The 21,481-nt window shown below is 45.8% G+C and overlaps 1 protein-coding gene across 6 annotated transcripts in view; it reads left to right on the top strand.

Moving 5' to 3' along the window:
* LOC146866924 (pancreatic triacylglycerol lipase-like) overlaps positions 1-21,481 on the top strand; it is a 303,555-nt gene that overhangs the window by 176,907 nt on the left and 105,167 nt on the right. For all 6 annotated transcript variants that reach the window (XM_085603235.1, XM_085603216.1, XM_085603229.1 and 3 more), the window contains exons 7-8: positions 9,350-9,469; positions 9,570-9,689. In XM_085603235.1, coding sequence (XP_085459361.1) covers positions 9,350-9,469; positions 9,570-9,689 — 240 coding nt within the window. The remainder of the gene's footprint in view (positions 1-9,349; positions 9,470-9,569; positions 9,690-21,481) is intronic.

The following is a 21,481-nucleotide window of genomic DNA, read 5'->3' as shown; positions in this document are numbered from 1 at the left end:
CGGGGGACACCCCCTTCCATGCCTTCCTCGCTTTCCACGTCCTCCTCTAACGCCCCCGTTGGCTGATCTTCCCTGCTGTCACCCATAAGCTCCCCATTGTTTTTTCTTGCCTGCCCATGCCAGCGTCTCTACTCTCTCTCTTCTGCCCTGTGGCAGAGAGCTTATTGGTGCCATTCCTCTTCTCAGGCCCCCTATTTTCCTCTGCCCCCACCCCTTCCCCATCCCTCCGCCTCAACCTCATGTTATCCCTTCGTTCCCTCCCCAACCGCCAGAGCACTCTCTCTAGGGCTTATAACAGGTGCCCCCACTGAACCGGCTGGCCGCGCTGAAGACCGTCCCTCTTTTCCCATCATAAAGTACAGTGCCGGCCAGCGTGCTGGGCCTTTCCCAATGTGCATGCCTCGCATTTCCCTCAGGGCCGCTCTCCTAGCTACTGAGCAGCCCCTGGACCTCACCAGTGATACATGAGGCATTCCATGGCCCGACGCGGGAGCAAGCAGGCGAGGATTGCTGCCACTCCAGTGTGAGCAGGTCCATGCACCCTGCCTCAGATAGAAGACGCATGGCCTCCTGCATTCTTTCGTCCATGCCTGCCATCTTTCAATAAGTACCCACCCCACAAAATTCACTGCCTGTTGAACAGTCACTGTGTCACCAAAATGGTGCATGTGATCATAAAATTGCCAGTAAGTATATAATAACCCGCCCGATTGAGCATAGCCCAAAACAAGCCCAACAAGCCCAAATGTCGCCTGGGATGACCAATTGCCCACATTCCCCGAAGGGCAAACCTCCCTTCGGTCCTCTGCCCCCCCCCAAGGCCCATTCGGAGCACGTGTTGAAGGGCAGTATCACAAGTATGAATATTGTTATACCCTGTGCCTGTAGTCATTATTGAGCAGATATGGTTTTACATTTGTGAGATGCCCTCCTATCAGTGTCATACACGTGGTCCTAGTGTGTGTCATACACATGGTCCTAGTTTGTGTCATACCATGGGCATGTTATGTGTGTCCAAACAAAACAAATGAAAAATGAATCACTTGTTTTAAAAGTGATTCCATAATTGTGAAAAGAGGGCTCAGCTCGTATTATATACTCATTCAATACTTAAATTCGAATTCCACCGTGGCAATCATCTGTGGAGCCCAGAAATAGCTATCTAAATTGTTCTAAACAGGCCGATCTTCTAGCACCCCTAATTGCCATTGTGTATGTTAAGAACGTACACAAAAGTCTCAATTTTCTCAGACGATGTCACCAAAATCGGACAGGAAGAGGTAGCTTCACTGCTGGAGGCAGACAGCTCACACTGTGCATTTATTACAGAAACCTCCTACCATGTAGGCCAATACTGCAAGGGAAGTCAGATCTAGATAGACAATTAAACCCCACAGCATCCAGAGCATTCACAAAAAGAGATAATACCAAACCATGTTACCTGGATGTTAATAATCAAGAAAGAGTGAATTGCATTTCTTACCTTGGATTATGGTTCTCCATATCCATGACCTGAATCTACCACCTCGCCACCTAGAGGAAAGGCAGAGCTAGCTGATAGCCCAAGGTGGATTCCACTATTTCCCTTGAAGCAGAGAGCTGGGCAAAAAAAGGCTCATTGTCAGAACCCTTTTTTGGGTGGGCAAGGGGCAAGCTGGGGCTATAGGGTATCAGTCGTGGGTGCTGTGGTTATTTTTTCTGATGTCCCAGGGTCTGCCCTATTATGACTGTTCAAAATGAGCCAGGTGCAACTCCTTCAACATTTGATGTTCATTGCTGTGATGGTGACCAGTCATCTCAGGGATGTAATGTGGGGGTGATTCAAGCTCAAAAAGCAATCCAGTGCTTTCTTTGTTAAAAGAAAGTACTTTAATACTCAGGCTACACACTACAGGCAACAGATAGGAATACTTCACTGGTGTCTAGCAACTGCATTCAGGAGCCAGTCCCCCCTTCTGCCTCTGTTCTCTCACCTTCTCCTGGATTTGAGTTCTGTCTTGGGTAGGTACCACTAAAGTATACTAAAAATATGATGATTGGAATGCTTGAATTAATCTCAGCCACTGGTAATTACACAGGCAGCATCCAAGTCAATTGTTATTTTGCACACCACACCACCTCAGTTTGGACCCAGCCATATGTTAATCAGTCGTAACCCTGTTCCACTGGGAACAATCCAGCCCAAACCGCCAGACCAGGTCCTCCCTGTACCGGAACAAAAGGACTGGTTTTACCCTAATTATGTCTCATCAGTCGGGTATAGCTTATTTCTAGGGACAGAGAGTGTATGTGTCCCACGTCTGGGCATACCCATCCCACTTAGGGTGACACACTAAGGTATAGAAAAACGTGATGGATGGAATGCTTGAATTCATCTCAGCCACCAAAAATTTCTCAGGCCCCATCCCAGTCCATTGTTATTTGACAAACCATGCCACCTCAGTTTGAACCCTGCCATATGCTACTGATTCACTAGCCACGCTACTATGCCACAACTGCTTAATATGCTAAAACCTTGGCAGGATGGTAGTCCACTCTCAGAAAAACCAGGGCCTGCTTGGAGCACTACTCTAGAACAGGACCAGGACTTTACTCATGTTGGGGCCAGGCCTAGGCCATCGCACACATGATATATTGCTGTGAGGCTGAGACTAAAGTAAAAAACCAGGATACCAAATACTTGCAGTTAGGTAATTAGGGCAGGGGGACATGACTATGCACCATGCAGGACATTCCAGTCCCAACTTACACCTAAACAGATCTGAGCCATTTAGAGACAAATATTGCTAAAAGCAATTCCTTCCCATGGACCTTCTCTTCTGCAGCACTGGAAACAGGAAGTGCCTGCCAAGCCCAGGATATGAGAACAACGGTTCTGTGAGATGCTGTAAAGAAAAGCCTAGCTGAAGCAAACCATCTAATAATAGATATAACCTAGGGATCTGTAGTTCCCAGGCATATTCTATTCACATAGAGAACTTTTTAAAACAGGATTTTAAGGTTAGTGGAACCTCCAATAAAACATGTTAATCGCTCATTTATATAATTAACCCTTTTTTAACAGACGATAAATTCTGTAAATTAATTTGCATGTAACAAAAGTAGACCCTAGCATCAAACAAAAAAGGCATACTTACTAGTCCAGCATTTTACATAATGTGCAGGATGAACATCAAATGATTAAGAGTACTCAGTTCTCAGCGACTGCACTGGGAGGTGAGAAGTATATTAAAAATGACAGTAGTGTGAGCAAAAAACATACACCTGAGTGAGAGAAAATGGATAGTGTGGCATGAATTCTTGGCCCAATATTATTCTTGCTATGGGGGTGAATTCAATATATTTGTGTAGTGAGCCTGTTGATCACGTTTCTCCCCTCTGTAAATTCAGGGACATTATTGTGTGTGGGAAATAAATTAAAGATCAATTGTGCCAGCCTTTCTATAAAGGCCCAATATAATGGAACCAATGTACAAGATCCAAGCGTAGCTTATTTGTAATACACTGAAATAAGGACAGCTAGTCAGCTAGTGCAATGTGCTGGTCCCCATTGAGTAAAGTTTTTATCAGTTAATTTTCCCTACATATCAAAGAAAATAATGTTCTGTCCTACTTTGCTGCACTGCTAGTATTGATCTGCTATGGTCCTAACTCAGCAACAGATGCAGCTGGAAGAAGGAAGCTACAGTCCAAGTCTCTATCGAGAATCCATTCCAATATGGCCACCATGGACACACTCTACACCCACAGTCCAAACATTAACACCATCCCAGTGTGTCCTATTCTCAGATCAGGTGGTTCCTGTTCTACCTGTATATAAAAGCCTCTGACCAGTGCGCGGTAACTCCTCAGGCTTGATGAGGATGTTGGATTTCTCGAACCTGCTCTCCTCCAGTCCAGCTACTCTGCTCCAGTGCTGCTAGGCCTATCGACAGCTCTGCTTCATTCCTCTCAGCTTCAGCTCTTCTCCAGTTCTGCCGGTTGTAGCACCAGATCAGGTCCGAGTCTTATCCAGATCCAAAACGTTCCCCTTCCAGGAACTGTCCTACAATAGGGACCCAAAAGGAATCCATCACTTTGGAGTTGTTTTTGCCTTTGAGTTTTTCTTCCTTGCCCTACTTTCCGGAGGGCATCCTCTCAGTAGACCATGCTACAACGGGACAGACAGTGTGGTGTCTGGAAGGCGGTCACCCGTTCCTCAGACCCTCAAAGAAAAAGGTGAAGGATTGGCCCCTATATCCAGCCATTGACAGCACCTTCAATAGACCTGAAGTGATACCCTTAATAGACTGCACCAAGCTGACCTTTTTCAAGTAAGTTACTCTAGGAACTGTTTCGATTGCGGTCGGAGTGTGATCCAAGCACTGAAAGATGTTATGTATTGAAAAGCTGTTTCCTCTGTTTCTGTCCAGTGTTCTCCAAGCCTCCCACTGGTCAGCAACACTGGGAGGGATAAACTACCTTGGTTATTGTTACATTTTTTTACCATTAGGAAAACTATATAAGATCATCTGTTATTTCTTTGGCTCCTATGTTTTTTAACTTTTCTATTTGTGTCATACGCTTTTCCACCTCATTATATATGCACCTGACCATTATGTGTGTATACCCTGGGAACTTTTTGTATGTTCTGCCTTGTTTCATATCGATATATTCTTTCATTTTGAAATATAACATCATTTTTAGGTCTCGCCTAGCTATTGCGATAGCAATAGCTAGGCGAGACTCTAGTAAAGGGGCTCCCAAAAGTGCTCCCAAAAGCGGATTGCATGGCGAGCACGAGCACAATCACGTGCATCGTGCCGCCATGCAATCCGTTTGGCATCGTACTTCAAAGGGTCTGCTCCCCCGCCTGGAATGCGCTCCCCCACAAAGCGCGCGAACAAATTAGCTTTCACTTTACATTTGCTTTCACTTTACAGCAGGATGCTCGTAAAGCATATCATAATAATACAGTCATCAGAATTACCGCTAAGTGCTGCTCATTGGTCTCAGAAAAACGAAGCTGCATGGGGAGCACAGCTGCATCTACGTCATGTTTTACGTACTAGTCAAATTTTTTAGAAAAATAAAATCCCTCCCCTTCCTCGAGCTTGCCGTCCACCTCCGTTTCCAATCAGCTGTTCCTCTCTTCTCTCATTCTCAACGATCAACCAGAGCTCTTCGCAAATTCTCACTTATGAGCTCCCATTCTTCGCTTCCGGCTCACCTGCTCCTCACACCTCTAAGCAATTCAGTCATCCTTCCTCTGTTTCCCCAGACTCTCATCCAAATATCAGTTCTGAACCTTGAACATTTCTCTGCGGTTCTAGTACAACGCCTGCGCCAATCCCATCATATCACAAGAATCAGTCACCGCTCTTTTTGTCGTTAAATTCTCCTTTCACATACCGGTTTCATGGTGCTGGGAGACGGTAATGCAACTGATGGGGTGCGGACGACCTGGTGAAGTTCGCGTTACACTATTACTAAAGCAATTGAAAACTACTTCCAACACATGTGCAACAGGAAGTGTTCCCTTTACCCTCTACCCCATAACCTTATTTTCCGTAAATGTAAATGAGTCAGTGTCACACTGGCGGCCATGATAGGATCAGGTCGCCATACGATTTGCGAATGATGAAACAAAGAGCCCTTCCTTTCATTTCACACAAACCAGTTTATTTGCCTGACCTTGGTATGGCTGCCGCCGATGATCTCATGTGCGGTGTAGTTTTCGATTCACAGGTTTAGGAAGGAAATTCTGAAGCAATTACCGGTAACATTCATTCAAGTTAAGAAGAGGTGCGGTGTTGAATGTAAAGCGCAGCAAATACATGACTCGCATTCCCTGGATCAATGCTAGCAATTAGTCCTGCCCTGGATTTCCATTCTAGAACTGATTCTATGGACTTTCACTTTAAATCCCAAAATGCAAAACTTGTACTGGATAAGATACTCACGCGTGGACCTCCGAAGCTTCAGAACTCTGCAAATACATGCAATGAGACCTTTTGGCTGCTCTTTTAAAACCTTGCCTGCTAATATCTGGAAACAATTTTCGTGGTGTGATGGTTCCATACTTCAAACCCTACTGAGTTAGGTAGCTTGGAAAACCTAGCGCAGATGGGTCCTGGGAAGACAATGCTGTCTAACTCGACATGCAAATTACGTGGTACTTGTATAGTCTCGGTAGGTCCCAGGATTTGCTAGTTAACTGTAGTCCAACAGATGCACTAAGTGAGGATTGTATGAAATGAAATGAAAAGTAAATTTATATAGCGCGGTTGCTGCCCAGAGGCGTCCAAGCGCTAGAGGCCAGAGTAAGTTGCTTGCCAGAGGAAGGAAAAAGAATAACCGGAAGTTAATGAGGGGCATTAAACAAAAAAGTCTTCAGCTGTTTTCGAAAAGAGAAGAGGTTGGAATTGGACCTAAGATAGAAAGGGAGTGAATTCCATATCTTGGCGGCATTGTAGGCGAACGTCCTGCCGCCAGCTCTTACCTTTTTTATTCTGGGGACTGTAGCCATACATGCCTGGCTAGAGCGGAGGTCCCTGCTGGGGTGGTACTGTTTTACTAGGTCCCGGACAATCATCGGTCCTGTGTCCCAAAAGGCCTGGTGAGATATACACATGGCCTTGAAGGTGATTCTTTGTCGCACTGGAAGCCAATGCAGCCTGCTCAGTCCAGGTTTGGCTGACTGTCTGCGCGGCAGCTGGAGCAGTGTGCGAGCCGCACAATTCTGGACTATCTGTAGTTTGCGCAAGGTGTATTCCGGGGCCCCGAGATAGAGGACATTATTAAAGTCCAGACGAGACTGAATCAAGCCTTGAATGGCCACCTGCTTTGCCTCCACAGGTAGAAGAGGGAGGACTTTCTTCAACATCCTAAGAAGTCCGAAGCAGGTAGCCGAGAGTTTAGTAGCCTGGGTGTTAAATGAGAGGGTTTTGTCAAGCCAGACCCCAAGGCTCTTAATATTGTCCTTGGGTATAGGGGGAGTACCTAAACAAGAGGGCCACAAGGAGCTGAAAAAAGGTGGGATTTGTGGGACCCAGGAGCATCAGCTCAGTTTTGTCCCTGTTAAGCTTAAGGGAGGAGGAAGTCATCCATCCCTTCATTTCATTTCATTTCATTTCATGAAGCTCCCCCAATATTTGTCATTGGCTTGTGTCATTGACCTAAGTAAATGCTGGCTTCTGATTTGTTAATAGGCTTGTTAGTCCCTCCTTAGTACCGCCTTATCTTAATTTGTAACCTCCCATGAGGACTGGCCCTTTTACTTTGGTTGTTACACAGTTCGTCTTTTTTAGTCTGTAAGCGCTATTTTCTTTAATGAGTTTCTCCTACTGTAGGCCCAAACATGCTTTCCTGCAGCATATGCGCTTTCACTTTCGGAGCAGCCCTGGACAATGGTGGCCGCTTCTTTGAATATGTCTTGCATTTACAAAAGTTTGAGCTATTGACATTGTAAATGATAATGATAATGCCTTTTATTTATGTGTTAATTAGCAAAACAGATCAATAAAAGGCATTGTCATTTATAATGCCAATAGCTTAAACTCTTGCAAATGCGAGACCTATTGCATTGCAAATGCTTGTTTTCTTTTGTATGCTAAATTCAGAATGAACTGAATATAAATGAAAATTGGAAACTTTGAGTTTTTCTACAGTACAGAGCCAAAAAAGTCAAAGAATCATCTTGTCCCTTAAATGGACCAACAATGGCCGTCTGGAGAGGGCCATCGGAATCTCAACATTAGCAAATGTATGAATTCCAATTTGCGATTCTGTAACATGTTGCTGAATCACAATTTGGAATTGCAAATCCATACCAATTTGGTATTAGGAAGGGCGTGTTTAGGGCGTACCTTCCTTATATGTGTCCCTTCCTAATACCAAATCACAGGGGTATGTAAGAATGTTTTGCGACCGAAATGCAGTTGCAAAACATTCACATTTTATCACCTTCATTAAGTAGGTGGTCACCCATTCGCAAATGGGTACTAGTCCACAAGACACCCCTTCCTCTTAGGGAATGGTAGCGAAACATTTTTTCTGAGCAGGCAGTGGTCTCACGGACTACTACCTGCTCTTAAAAAATGAAAAGCAAACTTTTCATTTTTCTTTTTTAAACACAACCTGTTTTCCTTTAAGGAAAACGGGTTGCATTAAAAAAAATGATTGCTTTATTTAAAAGCAGTCATGGACCCCAGCAGTCCACCATCCCCATGATTTTAGCGATTCTTAATTTGTCGCAAATTGCAACCTACCTCATCAATATTCATAAGGTAGGTTGATTTGCAACCCACTAAGAATCGCTAAATGAGTTTCAAACACTAAAAATATCTATACCTAATTGAGATTTACAGAGAATCACAATTAGCTAATTAGTTTTTCCATTAATGATACATATGTCCCATAATGACCAAAAAGGAGATGTTTGCATTGCAGAAAATATACATGATATCTTGATGTATTGTTTGAATTGGTTGATTGGCTGACCAACTGGTTGCTTTTGACATTGATTGATATACCGATTGAATTTTTTGATTTTTTGAATGTTGGATAATTTATTGAGACAGTGGATTGCTGATTGACGTATTAATTGATTGAGCTATAGATTGATGAATTGATTGGTTTGCTGATTGGATTGATTGAGTGTAAGCTTTGCTGGTCACATTTTAGATAGATAGATAGATAGATAGATAGATAGATAGATAGATAGATAGATAGATAGATAGATAGATAGATACATTAATATGTTGGTTGGTTAATTTGTAAACTGACAGGATGATTAGATTATTAGGATGTTTCTTGGTTTATTGTTTTATTGGATTCTTCATTACATTGCACAAAGATTGATTAGTAGATCAATAGACTTATTGATTGGTTGGTTGATTGATTTAGTGATTCAATAGTATACTAATAGAATATTGTTGATATATTTATTTTATGAATGTGTGGTATGTTGAGTAATTGATGGATTGCTTGAGTTTCTTGGCTGGACTGTTGGGTTGATTTGTTTCCATTGAAGAAGAAATTCATTGATTAACTAATTTATTAATTCATTTATTATTGATTGACAAGCCACATTTTTTTATTGATTTGTTGAGTGATCTTTAGGCTGATTGGATTATTACTTGTTGATTCATTAATAGAGTAAGTTTTTCTTGATTGCTCTGTTCGGTTTTGCTTCATTTAGCTGAGAGCAGAATAGATTGACAGTTTTATCAATTGATTTATTGGGTCTGAATGATTTTTTGATCACCACCATGACACCAAATGTGCCTCAATATTGCACTGAACAACATTTTTTATTTTTCAAAATCATACGCCCTGTGTCTTCATGCATGTTATATACATCTTTCAGCGCTGGACCCATGTGAACCCTATTTCCAAGGCACCCCGACTGATGTTAGACTCGATACCTCTGATGCAGCATTTGTTGATGTCATCCATACTGATTCTGGACCTTTAGTTCCTAATCTAGGTAAGTTTTAATAGAGTAATGCATGCGTTGTTGGAACTGAAAGACTGTCTGCCTCATCCATCCAAAGTCTCCTGGCTCAATTTTGCTGTTGGTCTTTCAGGCTTAGGGATGAGCCAGGCTATCGGCCATCTTGATTTCTACCCAAACGGAGGAGTGCAGATGCCAGGTTGCAAGAAGAATGTAATCTCGCAGATTGTGGACATTGACGGCATCTGGGAAGGTAAGGATGATCTAGCCACTTTAATATAACCCGAGACACTAAGGCTCTACAGTCACAAGAGCAAGACTATAATAATAAGAAATACCTTCTGCAAGAATCCTGTCTCACCATAGTAACAAAATAAAAATTAAATATAAATACATGAAAAGTTTCCGCAAAAGAAAAAATATATCGAAACCTGATGCTAGGAAGAATTTGGTGATTTTATCCATCCCATGTTAAAAAGGACTGGCTGCACCAGGCCCATGATTGTTTGATGAATGACCTGTAGGACTGGTCCAGAGCAGATTTAATAAGGTCACTCATGTAACATATCACTATTAAGGTGTAGGCCAGCTCTCTTTGGATTTGCTGGAGTCACCCAGACATATCAGCTCATGCACTGCTATTTTGTTGGTCACTGGTGCAAAGATTTTAATTGCAGTTATATCTATTGTATTTCCGATGTTGAACTTCAGTGGTGAAAACAAGTACCTTTTGGTGCTACTGCATTAAGATACCACAGAACCTTATATTTAAAAATATTTTGCTGTTTTTCAGTTTTGGCGCTATCAAAAAAGATACCAAGCCCACCTTGCCAATGGATTTATGAGCAAGCTTTTTTTTTACAAAGCAAAAATGTGACTTAACCTCACACAGTGTAGTGCAATCCGATTTCTTGATGTACTGTAGGCCTTTTAATTATTGGCAAAAACATAATTTATTTTTAAAAAAACGAAGGCTCTGTCACTGCCACAACATCCACAGATTGGTTGTAAGTAATCCAATTAATTATACGCGCTAAAATAGATGCTCACAATTTGGGAAGGAGGTCAAAGGTTTACTGAAATAATATTCATCTAGTTCATGCTTCTCCAACGTGTGGCTCGTGAGCTCTCCAGCTACCTGTAAGTATCTCTTCTCTGTGCAGGCCAGCCAGTGGCGTAACAAAACTTGAGGGGGCCCCCCTTCCCCCAGCGGCACGGCCCACCATCTACCACTTTGCCCTACCACCTAGAAATCTAGCATATTTTGATTTGAAACCTCCAACATTTAAATTAAATGCCTCTATATTGTCTTTCTCTAAGTTCTAATGAGAACGTGGGAAACACTCTTAACATATAAGCTATGCCATTTGTAACAATACTGTCAAAAGGAGATTATTTAACTGAGGCAGCAATCAGAACAATGCCAAGGAGCGGTCCTATTGTCTCAGTCAGGAACTGCCTATGGCTGAAGAACAAAGAACAACTATGAAGGGTCTGAAATAGAATTGACAATACCTAGAAACTTTGAAACACCAACCCAAACCTGCAATTCCTTAAAAACTCAACTGACAATATACATGAGAAGTACACAAGCTATAACTCAGTATCCTGCGAAAGTCAAGAGATATAGACTGGTGAATTATCTGCATGCCACACACTAGCAACTGTCAAGGGTTGTGCATGATAATAACATGAACTGAGGAAGCAATTTCAATCATAATGTCTTTATTAGTAAGCACTGCAAAACAGGCAGGCAAACAAGGCTGAGGAAGAAAATTGTTTGGATGCTTCAGAACATTGATGCAGATGTTTGTCTGTTTTAATTTATCATTCCTGTAGTGTAAACAATGCTAAATACAAGATTTAAGGTACACGTATTACAGACAAGTGCAAGCAACACCATAAATATCACTGCATGTAGAATAAAAATAAACCATATCAGCAAGTACCTAATGACAATCTATACAAACTGCAGTTGGTAAAGCAAAAGAAAAAGTGCAAATACTTTTAAAGTGCAAAATAAAGCAATCACCAGTCCAGCAATAGACAAAAATCAAGCATGTTTTGTAAAACAGTCCAACTTTCTTCTTGCATCAAGGTGAAAATACTTTCAAAGTGCATGGTAAAAACAAGTCCAGCAGCTTCCCTCACAAGGACTGACCTGAACCACCAGACTGAGCCTTACTTCATTACAAACAGAGGCCTCAGACCTCAGTGTGTCAAAACTGGCGGTATTTACAATTTACTAAGAGTATAGACACGCCTGCTAAATTACAGATTCACCATTGCCTCCAAATCGCTCTATCGTCACGTGTGACACCGCCAGCCAGGCCTGGATTCTAAGGCAACAGTGTCTTGCATTCTGGGAATTGTGCTGTGACCATCTAAATAAGGGGTTAAACATTCCAGCATGCAAAGTGTTGTTGGATAAAAGCTACGAATTGACACGACATAGTGCCGATGCCACTTGGCAGCTATGTTTTATACAAGCACAAGGGGACGTTTAATTTCCTCAACACAAGCTGCAGAAGTCTGCCGTCAAATAGCAAACACGTTGTGCGGAGAACCCAGAAATGTGCTGTGTTTAGCCCCCGTTTATGGACCCGAGGTGTCATTCTCTAAGAGACCCAGTGGTAAAAGCCCACAGTTGTCTCTAATGCATGTTAGTGCCAGGCAGTGGTCGAAGTGGGGGAAAAGAAGTAGGAGAACTGTAGGAGGAGAATCAGAGGGCGGGAATAACCAATGGATTGGGTCAGTGGGTGGAGTGAGAGGTGTGGCAGAAAGAGCAAAATATCCCAATTTTTAGTATTCGTTTCCCATTTCACTAACCAGTTACAGCTTATTACATTATTTAATTTAACCAATAGATACACATGTTTATTTAAGGTTAAATATGTGTTATTGACATTAAAATACATTCACAAATTGGGATACGTTTCCAATCACAGAATGTCCCAAATATCCTTAAAAGTGGAATCGCAAGCCATTTGTCTCCCAGCCATGGAGTTCCTGCCATCAGCACTTCTCCTTCCTTTTTGCACAAGAGCAGTTCAAACATGAATGGCAAAATATCCTAGTTTGCAAATGTTTTCCACATAACCATGGCTTTGCCATATTTGCCACATAATACATAATCTGCTGCATAATCTGACGATTTTAACTAATAAATTGTTTGTAGCTCAAACACATCAAAAGTTACTAAAACATGTGACTTGTGCTGCTGTGAAGTGGAGGGTCCTTTGCAAAGGTTGACTAGTCACCTTTCTCGTTGCTGCAGTTGAATGTTCCACTAGTACTAATAAGGAAAAATCTTTGCAGAGACTGTTAGCATGTGTAAAAATTTCAAAATAATAAAGTATCAGAACATTTACAGCACCACTAATACCAGTGTAGGGTGTCAGGGCACTTTACATCACACATATTACACAGAGACAATCATTCATACGTGTGTAAATCACTGTATAGGAAATGTTACATAAGACAAAGGACTACAAGGTGTAGGAGTCACATGACAACCATACTAGTAGGCAGCATAGTTTAATAGTGATTGGTCTGCAGAAACACAAACTCAGAATTAAAAACATAATACCATGGTTGGGGGTTCTCTTTAATATTCAGAATTGAATTCTACCCAAATGAACCCTTTTTTGCAACATTAGGATAATCGAAGACTGGGGAAAAAAACATAACGCTCTAATTTATACCTTGGAGTTTGCATGCAGCTCTTACATGACAGTTAATAGCTCACTGTTCTATGTTAGGATTTTAACTTATTAACTGCAAGTAACAATAGGGTCTCTCTGACAAAAGCAGTAACCCACTGACCTATTCACATTATGTGCACTTTGTGATCTGCATGGTACATGTTCTTAGCAGCATGCACATTACACCTCTGCCATTCCTTTTCATGAGTCAAACCTTCCACTAGACAAAACACCATCTCTCTCTACTAAGAACATTAATCACTGGAGTTATCAAGACATTTTTATTGTTGCCCAAAAATGTTGGAGGCCAGGAAAGAGGCAGGAAGTGCTTTTAAAACCATATTATACTTACAAACACGACGCCCCCACCTGAAGTTAGCGCTCGGTTCGGTCGCACTGCCCTAGAGCCACCATGCTCAAGGGTCCTGTGACCTCAGTGACACTCCACTCTATGGTGTGCTGCTTCATAGGTCTGTCCCCCAGACTGGAGGTGAACATCATGGATAGTGGTGGACAGGCCTTCAAGGTTAATCCACACTTGCCACCGCTAAGTTCCACCTGCTGGTGCTAAGACACCAGGGCTTTTAAGATCTTGTGGCGCCTTCTAAGGTGTATCACAGGAATTTGTTCCCTTAGGAGAGTGGTCTGGGAGCCTGGTCATTAAGGCTGAACCTGGTTCACCAGTTCCACTTCAACAGCTCTGACCATAGCGCCACATCCTCTCCCCCACTGAACACCATACTGCCCCACTTAGAGAAACTGACCCGCTATAAACACCTGGATGTGACTCAATTCTAATTACGCACTAGACAAGAGCAATATGCTGCCTAACAAAACAGAACAACATCCTGGAAAAAGCAAACACTCACAGGGAATGTGTAACGCCCTGAACGTCTCAGGATCGTTTAACAGACACGACAATGAGGACGCAACTACTAGTGAAGGGTTAGTTGTTTTAATGAAGGCAAATATAATACAAAGAATAAACAAAAGTTATAGTCACTGGAATCCTCCAGGCTAAGTACGTTACCAGCCCACAGCACGGATGGTCCTAACCGTCCTCTGCATATACGCCGGTCCCGGCGTATGCCAACAGAGGGCAGAAATGAAATGGCCGACAATGCCAATCGGTAGGCTGTGAGGGGCACGAAGAGTGTTGGGGAGAATCGAGGAGTCAGGGAAACACCCAGCCGGGGTCTCTACCTGAAGGGAGCAGCCGCTCAACCTCTTCCTCAGACTGCACCGGGACGCGGAGTCACCTCCTGGTGATGCGTCACCGATACCCCAATCACAAGCAAGAAGACTGAACCGAGAGCAGCCGCTCGATCGATCCTGTGGACTTCCGAGTCTGTAACGCGGCAAACACCTCCTGGTGTGCGTTACGGCTGGCAGTCCCTGTGTCTCTGGTCGGGCTGGGAGTTACGACTCCAACCAGCAAAAGCGCCACTGCGCTTGGACTCAGCCGAGTCAAAAAGCGAAGCTCAATGGTTGACCGGTAGAGCTTCCGGGTCCTTCACAGGTGACGATGGGGCAAGACACGGCCCAGGGAGTAACGACTCGACCTACCTCCGTTCTTGCCTTACTAGAGCACCACTCCGGAACACTGCTCTTCACGAAGCAGGTACGTCGGTGTGAACACAATATCCGACAGCCTTGTACCTCCCGGTTCCTCCCTTTATAGGGCGTGTTTTCCTTGAGTTATGTAACAGCTCTCCTGTTTACATAAGGGCGTGTTTCCTTGAGTTATGTAACAGCTCTCCTGTTTACATAAGGGCGTGTTTCCCTTGAGTTATGTAACAGCTCTCCTGTTTACATAAGGGCGTGTTTTCCTTGAGTTATGTAACATCTCTCCTGTTTACATAAGGGTGTGTTTCCCTTGAGTTATGTAACAGCTCTCCTGTTTACATAAGGGCGTGTTTTCCTTCCCTCGTATGACAGGAATTCTTGACAGTACATCCTCCCTCTCAGCGGCTCCCCACGGGTCCAGCGCTGGCAGGAAAACGCCGATGGAACAAGGAGACCAAGCGCGGAGCATGAACCCCTTCAGCCGGTTCCCATGAATGCTCCTCCGGGCCATAGCCTTTCCACGCAACCAGGTACCACAGCTTCCCCCTGCGCCATTTGGACGCCCGTATGCCCGACACTTCATACTCCACCTCCGACTCCACGCATACCGGCCGAGGTGTCCCAGACGGCTTGGAGGGTGCTGGTTTGAGCAATGATACATGAAAGACAGGGTGTATCCGCAATGACTGGGGCAAGCACACCTTCACGTTCACGGGACCCATACACTTGGTAATTCGATAGGGGCCCATGTACTTGGGATGGAACACACTGTTCTTTCGAAACCTCATGTTTCTTGTGGATATCCAGACGTAGTCTCCAGTGCGGTACAGTGGCCCGGGCCTTCTCTTCCTATCTGCCGCAGCCTTGTATCTTCTCTTGGCCTCTATTAGGACAGCCCTTGAGCGCATCAATGTGTCTTTTATGTGTGCCACCCTGTCCGCTGTGGCGGGAATCCTGTCCTCTCTGAACGGATGTAGAAATGGCAAGAACCTGGGATGTTGGCCATAGTTGCTATAGAACGGAGATGACTGTGTGGAGCTGTGAGTGGCGTTGTTATAGGCTATCTCTGCAACCCATAGCAAGTCGACCCATTCTTCCCTGCCCTGGTCCACAAAACATCGCAGATACTGTTTGAGCGTTTGGTTCAGGCGCTCGGTTTGGCCGTCCGTTTGAGGGTGGTAGCTGGTGGACAGGGCGGTCTTAACATGCAGCGCAGTGCACCAAGTCTTCCAGAATTGCGCAGTAAACTGCGACCCCCGGTCCGACACGATCACCCCAGGTAATCCATGCAGTCGTACCACATTCTTTAGGAGTAGTGACGCCAATTCCCCGGCCGTAGGGACTCTCTTGCAGGGGATGAAGTGCCCCATTTTCGTCAAGTAATCCACCACCACCAGTATTGCCGTCATCCCCTGGTCTACCGGTAGGCCCACCACGAAGTCCAGTGATATGCTATCCCATGGTCTATCCGGGGTTGGAAGTGGATGTAAGAGCCCTTGGGTTCGGCCATGGTCGGCCTTCATGGTAGCACACGTAGGACACTCCTGTCCCCACCTCCTGACATCCACTCTCATGGTTGGCCACCAGAAATGCCGTCCCATGCTAGCCACCGTTTTTTCAAAGCCCAAATGACCTGCGCATGGAGAGTCATGGCACCAGATGAATGCTTGTTTCCTTAGCCTAGGCGTGGGTATCAATAGGCACCTGCCCTTCAGGGGTATCCCGTCCTTCAGCTGCCATTCTCTGTGACTGAGGAGCCACCTCCGCCATGCGAATGACCTGATCCCTCTCTTTATTCCCCTCAGGAAAGTATCCGGTTGGATAACCCCCAATACCATCCTCGGGGAAATGATGGAACGCTCGGTCGCAGGCAATGGTTCCTTAACTGCAGATTGACGGGACAGGGCGTCCGCCTTTCGGTTTTCCGTCCCCGGCCGATATGTGATGCGGAAGTTGAACCCCGCAAAGAAGATCATCCACCGCAGCTGCCTGGGAGAAAGGTGTCTAGTGGCCGTCATGAACTGTAGGTTCCGATGGTCCGTGTACACCGATACCACATGTCTTGCCCCCATCAACCAATGCCTCCATTCGGTGAAGGCGTCCTTGATTGCGAGAAGCTCCTTCTCCGCAATATGGTAGTTGCGTTCGGCGTCGTTGAGTTTGCGGGACATGTACGCAACGGGATGAAGCACCCCTGTGTCGTGGTTGCGTTGGGACAAGATAGCCCCCAGCGCCACATCCGACGCGTCCGCTTCCACCACGTAGGGGAGATCCGGATCGGGGTGAGCCAACACCGGCGCCTTACCAAAGGCGCTTTTCAGGGCCTCAAAGGCTTTGTTCGCTTCAGGGGACCAGACAAACTCCTTGGACTTCCTCAGTAGCTGTGTGATTGGGGCCACCAATCCTGAAAATCCATCTATAAACCGCCTGTAAAAGTTGGCGAAGCCAATGAAACTTTGGACGTCCTTCACGCTTTGGGGCACCGGCCATTCTTTCACCGCCTTGATCTTTTGTTCTGCCATCTCCTGTCCCTCTGGACTCAGCATCACTCCGAGGAATTCCACGGATGTGACGTGGAAGTCACACTTGCTGAGTTTACAAAACAGCATGTTTTCCCTCAGCTTTTGGAGCACAGCTTTGACGTGGTGTACGTGCTCCTCCACACTGGACGAATAGATGAGGATGTCGTCGATATATACGACCACGTAGATATCCAACTCCTCTCTGAATACCTCATTCAAAAAGTACTGAAAGGCTGCCGGGGCGTTGCACAGACCGAACGGCATGACGAGGTACTCAAAAAGGCCGAACCTGGTCTTAAAGGCGGTCTTCCACTCGTCTCCGTCCCTCATGCGCACCAGATGGTATGCCCCTTTCAAATCCAACTTGGTGTAGATACGAGCTTTCTTGACCTGTTCCAGAAGTACACTGATGAGAGGCAAGGGGTACCGATTTTTTATGGTTATCGCATTCAATGCCCTAAAGTCCACACAGGCTCTCAGCTCCCCATTAGCCTTCGGGATGAAGAAGAGTGGCGAGGCGGCCGGAGACTTGGACGGGCGGATGAATCCTAGCTTGAGGAGTTTATCCAGGTACCCCCGGAGATGCACGTTTTCAGGCTCCGTCAGGGCATACAGCCTGCCGCTGGGAACGCTGGCCCCTGGCACCAGGTCGATCTGGCAGTCAAACTGTCTATGTGGTGGTAGCACTTCCGCCTTCACCTCATCAAATACATCCTCAAAACTGTGATAAGCCTGGGGGAGAGCCACATCTTTTTCTGCCGCTGTAGCCACCGTCTGACTCCCGCTCTCATCTGCGTCAAGGGATTCCGTTCTTATTCCACAATGCAGGATGCAATACGGTGACGTCATTTCGATGCGATGTGTTGGCCAATCCACAAAGGGGTTGTGTTTCTGTAGCCACGGCAATCCCAATATGACGCCATATTGGGGCGCTCGGATGATGTTAAAATCGATTTGTTCCAAATGGTTCCACCCATATCTCATCGGAAGGACCCCCGTGTGCTGCCCGATGGGCCCCGTCACCAATCGCCTTCCGTCTACAGCATAGACGTCTTCGGGTACAGCTTTGGGAAGAAGCACTAGCCCTAGCCTGCATGCCTCGTTGTGGTCCATAAACATGCCAGTGGCCCCTGAATCCACCATGGCCACAACGGGTATCCACTGGTCATGCACTCCCACGTGCACCGTGATAAACAGGTGTTGTTGTCCCTTAGTGACCGAGTTGGAAAGTGAAGGGATGGATGAGTGACTCCGAGATGCCCCTTCTCTGGTCTTGGAGTCCTCTAGTTTTCCGCCGGTATGTCCACCACGGCTGTTACCGACCGGTTGGCCCGATAACGTGACGTCTTCGGTTTGGCAGGGCATTCACGTACGTAGTGGCCTTTTTTGCCACAATATAGGCACAATCCTTGTTTACGGCGTGACTCTTTCTCCGTGGCTGTGAGGCTCGCTCGTATTGCGCCGATGTCCATGGGTTCTCCCTTGGATGCGGTGGAAGTTTCAGGACTTCCCACCGTCACATAGGATGGAAGGGATTTTCCTTTTCTCCCATGATCCCCCTTTCTTTCACTTAGCCTATGTTCCAGCCGTAATACCAGGTTGATAAGGCCCTCACATGTCTTGGGTTGAGGGTCAATATGAGCCACGGCGTCCTTGAGCTCATCGCACAGCCCTTGATGGAAGAGCGCCGTCTGTTTAGCAACAGGCCACTTGGTTTCCGCAACCAGCCTTCGGAACGCGTTGAGATACTGCACCAGGTCGTTGGATCCCTGTCTCAACTCAAGCATTTCACGGTCCGCCGTGTACGAGTCAGCCCTTCTGTCGAATACCTTCATGAATTCCTCGCGAAAAGCACCCCAATCACATAAGAGGGGGTCGTCCCTGCTCACCAGAGGTACGGCCCATTGTGCCGCGTTTCCAGCCAAATAGGATATAAGGAAAGCCACACGAGCCTGACTCGTGGGGAACGCCTTTGGTTTGCACGATAAATGTAGCGCCACTTGTGTGAGGAATACCTGCACTGTGTTAGGATCCCCACTGTACCTCTCTGGTGTCGCCAAGGGGATGGCTACCGGCATTTCCACTACTACCGCAGGGGTCTGATTCGTGAGGGAGGTGCTGGGCGTGAGCGGGTCCAATTGGATAGCATCCAGTCTGGCTTTTACATCGGCTGTTTCTTGCCTAGAGGCAGCCACTTCAACTTGCATGGCCGCTAAAGCAGCCAGCACATCATCAAGTGTTGCCATGTCTGTTATCGACCGGGAGACAGTTAGTGTTATTAAGGTCGGATATTTTGTAACGCCCTGAACGTCTCAGGATCGTTTAACAGACACGACAATGAGGACGCAACTACTAGTGAAGGGTTAGTTGTTTTAATGAAGGCAAATATAATACAAAGAATAAACAAAAGTTATAGTCACTGGAATCCTCCAGGCTAAGTACGTTACCAGCCCACAGCACGGATGGTCCTAACCGTCCTCTGCATATACGCCGGTCCCGGCGTATGCCAACAGAGGGCAGAAATGAAATGGCCGACAATGCCAATCGGTAGGCTGTGAGGGGCACGAAGAGTGTTGGGGAGAATCGAGGAGTCAGGGAAACACCCAGCCGGGGTCTCTACCTGAAGGGAGCAGCCGCTCAACCTCTTCCTCAGACTGCACCGGGACGCGGAGTCACCTCCTGGTGATGCGTCACCGATACCCCAATCACAAGCAAGAAGACTGAACCGAGAGCAGCCGCTCGATCGATCCTGTGGACTTCCGAGTCTGTAACGCGGCAAACACCTCCTGGTGTGCGTTACGGCTGGCAGTCCCTGTGTCTCTGGTCGGGCTGGGAGTTACGACTCCAACCAGCAAAAGCGCCACTGCGCTTGGACTCAGCCGAGTCAAAAAGCGAAGCTCAATGGTTGACCGGTAGAGCTTCCGGGTCCTTCACAGGTGACGATGGGGCAAGACACGGCCCAGGGAGTAACGACTCGACCTACCTCCGTTCTTGCCTTACTAGAGCACCACTCCGGAACACTGCTCTTCACGAAGCAGGTACGTCGGTGTGAACACAATATCCGACAGCCTTGTACCTCCCGGTTCCTCCCTTTATAGGGCGTGTTTTCCTTGAGTTATGTAACAGCTCTCCTGTTTACATAAGGGCGTGTTTCCTTGAGTTATGTAACAGCTCTCCTGTTTACATAAGGGCGTGTTTCCCTTGAGTTATGTAACAGCTCTCCTGTTTACATAAGGGCGTGTTTTCCTTGAGTTATGTAACATCTCTCCTGTTTACATAAGGGTGTGTTTCCCTTGAGTTATGTAACAGCTCTCCTGTTTACATAAGGGCGTGTTTTCCTTCCCTCGTATGACAGGAATTCTTGACAGAATGCAAGATTAAGCAAAGCATGTGAAATGTAAGCAGGAACAACATGGTTACCTTTTTCCTTTTACACTCATTATTCTGAAATTAGTGAGTGCTTTTGCATGAAAAGGTAAGGCCATGACTACAGGGCCCAAAAGAGACCCGTTTCAGTGCCCATTGCTTATATCCTTTCAGAAACATAGGCAGTATGGTTTAAAAAGACCACATTCGTAAACACACAGTTGCTGTACACATTTTGTTTGCCAATTCACCCATCAAGCAGATATTTCAGTACCTCCAGGCAAGGTGCATTTTACCACACAGGGAAAACAATGTTGTTCAAAGAGAGAGGAGAAATGAAAAGTATCACTTCATTGGCAAACACTGTAAAGTGCCGCTAATGTGTTTAGCTGTAAATAAATCAATCTGGCCACCTTACAACCACTCTGTCTTGCTTTAATTAGTTATTTATTTTTCACATTTGGAATGTTTTGTTTCCCTCCACCCCGAGGGTGCACTTGTGTCAGAAAAAGACAACGTTTCCAGCAAAAATGTTTTTCTTTTTTGGATCCATTTCACAGGGGAGCAAATAAACGAAAGGAGGAAAGAGAGGGTAACACCCGTTTCTTGAAGTCTCGGTTTTCACTAACTGAGGAGAGAGACAGAAAAAGAGGGAAGACTCGGAGGCTTAGAAGCCGTCACCGTGGCGTGCGCACACAGTTTAATTTATGGGGACTTGGGGAGGCCGTGCGCACAGGAGCACCATTTTATTTGCGAAGACTGAAGAGGCTTGCTTGCAGGCGCAGCCGTCTCCCTCCACAGAGAGTGAGGGGGCCTCTGGAGCATGGGTGCCCCCCCGCACCGCGGGGGCTGCGGGGGCATGTGCAACTCCCCTGAGGCCAGCCTTC

This window comes from Triturus cristatus, chromosome 1_2, assembly GCF_964204655.1.
Source record: "Triturus cristatus chromosome 1_2, aTriCri1.1, whole genome shotgun sequence".
In the NCBI taxonomy this organism is placed as follows: Eukaryota; Metazoa; Chordata; class Amphibia; order Caudata; family Salamandridae; genus Triturus; species Triturus cristatus.
The sequence above is the reverse complement of the archived record's forward strand: the minus strand, read 5'-3'. Positions and strand labels throughout refer to the sequence as shown.